Source organism: Aplysia californica, unplaced genomic scaffold (genome assembly GCF_000002075.1).
Source record: "Aplysia californica isolate F4 #8 unplaced genomic scaffold, AplCal3.0 scaffold00161, whole genome shotgun sequence".
In the NCBI taxonomy this organism is placed as follows: Eukaryota; Metazoa; Mollusca; class Gastropoda; order Aplysiida; family Aplysiidae; genus Aplysia; species Aplysia californica.
Window position 1 is genome coordinate 1,218,898 of NW_004797431.1, and position 4,977 is coordinate 1,223,874.

Sequence of the window (4,977 nt, forward strand, 5' to 3'; positions counted from 1 at the left end):
CTCAGTGTAATGACTCAGTGTAATGATCCCAAGCTCTCCCCTCAGTGTAATGACTCAGTGTAATGATCCCAAGCTCTCCCCTCAGTGTAATGACTCAGTGTAATGATCCCAAGCTCTCCCCTCAGTGGAATGACTCAGTGTAATGATCCCAACCTCTCCCCTCAGTGGAATGACTCAGTGTAATGATCCCAACCTCTCCCCTCAGTGTAATGATCCCGACCTCTCCCCTCAGTGTAATGATCCCTACCTCTCCCCTCAGTGTAATGACTCAGTGTAATGATCCCAACCTCTCCCCTCAGTGTAATGATCCCAACCTCTCCCCTCAGTGTAATGATCCCAGCCTCTCCCCTCAGTGTAATGATCCCAACCTCTCCCCTCAGTGTAATGATCCCAACCTCTCCCCCCAGTGTAATGATCCCTACCTCTCCCCTCAGGATGATCTCTGCCCCTGTGACATCCCACCCATCGCGGCCAGGAGCCACCACTGCCGGCCGACCCACGTACCAGGATGTGTCGGAGAGCCCGCGTGAGTCGCCTCGTAAGACGGTGTGGGCTGACAACTCCCTGGAAACGGGCTCCAGGCTCAGCCCTCGTCTGCTGACCAGTGTCCGACTGTCGGACGATGAGAAATCCTCCCGGACCAGAGGTGGTCAAGGTCACACAGGGGCCGCAGCGGTGACCTCCTCCACCGCCTCCTCCTCCTCACAGCATGGGATGATGATGATGATGATGAGTGGAGGTGAAGAGGAGGAGGAGGAGGAAGATGAAGAGATGGTTTCCTCGGAAATGGCGGACATTGTGGTTGGTAATCCGGTGATCATGCAGAACCTGATCCGCTCTCTGAGCCACTGCCACAGCAACAAGCTGGCCCTCATGTTTACCCACAGCTCCGACTGGCCGCCCCTGGGCCTGCACAAGACGGTGGACCAGACAGAGCCGCTGACCGCGGGCGACCTTGTGTTCACCGTGCTGCGCACGCTCAAGGACAGGTGCTCGGACAGGAACGTCATGGTGGACAGCCTGTTTAAGTTCTTCACGGGACACCCGCCAGTCACCCGCCAGCCTGCCCTCACCCGCCTCTCGGAGCCCCTTCTGTTCTTTACGCTCCGCTCTCTCTCCTCTCAGGCCGCCATCAACAAGTTTATTGAGCTCAGTGAGTGCTGGCTTTTTTTTCTCAATGATCTGATAGAAGTTTGGTTTGATGGCAAAAGTAAAACAAATTCGCATAAGTAGGTATTACTATAAAATTGTAAATAAGTAAAAATGTTACAATTTTTCAAAGAATTTTATAAGTGTTTGTGCGTCCATTAGATAAAGAACAGTTGTTTATAGAGGAGATAAAACATGTTTGGTGTTTGCATGAACAAAGCTGTTTTTGGTAATGTCTTATTTCTCTACTTACTCAAAAATCAAATAATCTTCTGACATTGTTCATTTGACTGTGTGAAGATAGGTGGGAAATGTTCCAGGTTTTGTCTTATGTAGGGTTTCCTTCTTTTCATATTGTTTACCGTCTCCTCTGATTCAGTAGGTGGGTATTTGGAGGGTGTCACTGGTAGATCCTATTTCTTTTCTTTTACTCTGTTGTCGTTTTGTCTGTCTGTCTTATCTGGCTTTTTCCCTAGCATCAGATGGCTGTTATTATATCTGTCTGCTTCTCTTTACTCAAATCAAACAATGTCTTGTGTCTGATTGGATTTTAATGGTAATTTTAATTATTACTTTGAGCCCAGTGGCAACACCCCTCGGGGCGATGCCACTGACTGAAGTGTCTTTAAGCCATTCCCAAAGGGGGGGGGGGAAGGGAGGACACATTAACATCTCGAGTTCATATGCACAGTAGAATTGTAATTGTAAATGGGCTGATTCCTCAATGTCATGCTCAAAACTGTGCCTGAACTGCAAGGGGGAACTGCTGCATTTTCTTTCCTAATCCTCATTATTGTCATTTTCCCTCTACGCTATTTCCGGGGTGCCTTGATAGTCAAAGCAGACTTTGTGCTGTTGAAGCTAGAGAGGTGAGCAGAGTAAGTCTGATTCCCTGTAAGGACTTCTCTGTTGACATCCACCCCTTGGCGCTCATATAACCTAATGCAGTTGCGAGCGCCGTAAAACCTCTACTAAAACAAAAAACAAAGCCCAGTGACATCTTCACATCTCTCCATTTATTTCCAGTACTTTTTAAAATGATTTTTATTGCCTCTGGTTAGAGGGAATCATTTCTGTTTGTGTAGGTGGTTGGAGGGTGTCACAGGCAGGTCCCGTTGTTCCTGTCTGTATGGGTGGTTGAAGGGTATTAATGGTAGATGCTGTTGTTTCTGCTGGTGTGCTTCCATTCACTCAAAACTCACAACGCTTGTAATTGCCAGATGGTGTGGAAGTAGTGGGTTCGAACCTGGTCCGCTGCAGCCAACAGATGATCTCGGCGTCTCCCAGCATCATCTCCACCCTGATGCAAAACTTCAGCTCCATCCACACGGACCTGGGAGACAAGAGCAAAGGCTTCGACCCGGACGACACGGAGGGCTTGCAGAGTTTTGCTCATCTAGGTAGGATGGGGGGAATGTAATTGTGAGTGTTTTTCGTCTCCAGAAGGGGGGGGTGGGGGGGGGTTAATTGCAAGGTTTTTTTTGTCTCCAGAATGGGGGAAAAAATGTAATTGTAATTTTGTTCTAATTGTAATTTTGTTCTAATTGTAATTTTTAACGCCCCCAGGCTGGAAAAAATATGTGTCTTAAGTGTTTTGTTTCTCCATGGACACGACTTGGATCAATGTGGGGGTGGTCTGCTTGGACCCTGCCTGGACCCTGCCTGGACGGGCCAGCTGGGGCTGAGACACATGCAATGTCCCAGCTGACAGGTGCAATGTCCCAGCTGACAGGTAGATATATACTTGATAAAGAACATATCTCCTCCTGCGAATCAAACTCCTGTCCAGTTTGTATGACGGCGAAATGGGCTAACCACTACACCACAGACACTATTGTTGGGTGGAATTCGGTGTTTATTGTGCTTGGCGGGTGCTCTGGTGTGGTTTGCTCCTTCTTTTCTACCAAACATCTATCGTCCTGATCTCTCCTCCTTTTTTTGTGTTTGTTACTCTCTTGTAACATCTCTGGTCTTTGGCACTTATATGACCTTATTGTGTTGCAAATGCCATTAAACTCTTACTAAAACTCAGTGAACCCCGTGGCGGTACCACTGACTGAGTCTTTAGGTCATTCCCAAAGGGGGGACATTTCTCTTTCTTATGCACAGTAGAATTGTAAATTGGCTGATTCAACAATGTCATGCTCATAACTGTGTCTGGACTACAACAGGGAACTGCTGCTTTTTCTTTCCTAATCCTTACTATTGTCATTTTCCTCTACTTCTTTTGTATGTTTGTCCCTCTTGTGACCTGCTATTTCCGGGGTGCCTTGAAAGTCGAAACAGACTTTGTGCTGTTGAAGCTAGAGAGGTGAGAAGAGTAAGCCCGATTCCCTGTAAGGACTTCTCTGTTGACATCCACCCCTTCACGCTCATATGACCTTATGCAATTGCGAGCGCGGTAAAACCTCTACTAAAATAAACCTAAAACTAAATGTTTATTGGCCAAGGCGGCTTGAAACAAAAATCCCTTGTTTTCTCCCATAGGGCCAAAATAGGACCGAGTTTGCCATTGTTAAAGTTAAGAACTATTTGAAAAAGAAATAGTTTCTCTTTAGTTGCATAGGTAGGTGTAACCACTGGTTGCCATGGAAACGGTGGCCATCTTAATGATACTGTGGGCCTGCAGACTTCAGCTCATCCAGGGGGAAAAACTTTCCTGTTTTTTCTGTTTTTCCTTTTTGTGGGGGTACTGCTAGCTTATGGGGACAGTGTATGTCTTGATTTGCTCCTGAGCCTTTTCACTAAATAGGAACAGCAACCATTTTGACAGCAATGGGGCCGGCAGATCTTTGCTCATCTTGGTAAGGGAGGGGGTTTGTAGGAAAGATTTTCATGTTTGTCAGCTTCAATACTTGATTAGGAAGGGCAGCCATTTGAGGCTCTACAGAGGGCTGTTAGATCTTTGCTCATCTTGATAGGTTTGCTTTTGCATGGCTATACAGAGGGCTGTTAGATCTTTGCTCATCTTGATAGGTTTGCTTTTGCAGGGAAAACTTAAAAGTTTTTCTGATAACCACGTGGATAGCTCTGGCCTCCATGGTGTAGTGGTTAGGCTCTTTGAAGTTGCATGCAGGAAATGTGTGTTCGATTACGCTGTGCGTCATGATTTCAGTAATAGTTTAAATGTGCTTCTTGTTTTTCCAGACTACATCTCGGTTGTTTTTTTCTGTGTGTAGATCCTGCTTTGTTTCTGTCTGTCTTGCTTTGTTGCTGTCTGTCTTACTTTGTTTCTGTGTGTTTGTTTTGTGTCTGTCTACCTTGCTTTGTTTCTGTCTGTCTTGCTTCGTGTCTGTTTACCTAATTGTCTTCCTTAAGAGTACACCGTTTGTTTGTCCCCCCCACCCAGGCACCATCACGTGCAGCAGCCCCACAGCTAGCCCGGCAGACGGACTCATCCAGTTTGGCGCCAACAGACGTGCGCGGTCGGCCACCTGGGCCTACCACTTCTACCCTGACGAGCCGTACGTGGAGCTGACCGTACACCTGCCCTTTGCCGTGCTGCTCAAGTATGTGCACATACGCCCTCATGGATCAGCTATCGCCAGTAAGTGACACAAACACAGGCTCACCTCACAAAACTTTGCTTCTAAATGTATTTTAGACTGTTGGGTTGTTTTTTCTTTAGTTAACAGCAGAAAGATTATGTAGTTGCGGTAGGGTTCACGTTGCCCATTCCGCGCCACCAGTGGCTACTGGCTATAGTTGTCTAATCGCTGTGCCTTTACTAAGAGGTCCACGGTCAGAAGGCAAGTCAGGCATTCCGCTCGGTCCATCCCTGCACCCAGACATTCTCAAACTGGCTTGTATCTTCTCAACCACAGAGGG

The 4,977-nt window shown here is 47.0% G+C and overlaps 1 protein-coding gene across 1 annotated transcript in view; it reads left to right on the top strand.

The window, feature by feature from the left end:
• Positions 1–4,977, top strand: part of LOC101845464 (baculoviral IAP repeat-containing protein 6) — a gene marked incomplete in the record, with an annotated part of 131,221 nt that overhangs the window by 83,192 nt on the left and 43,052 nt on the right. The window contains 3 exon segments of the mRNA XM_035969592.1: positions 435–1,153; positions 2,370–2,549; positions 4,499–4,696. Coding sequence (XP_035825485.1) covers positions 435–1,153; positions 2,370–2,549; positions 4,499–4,696 — 1,097 coding nt within the window.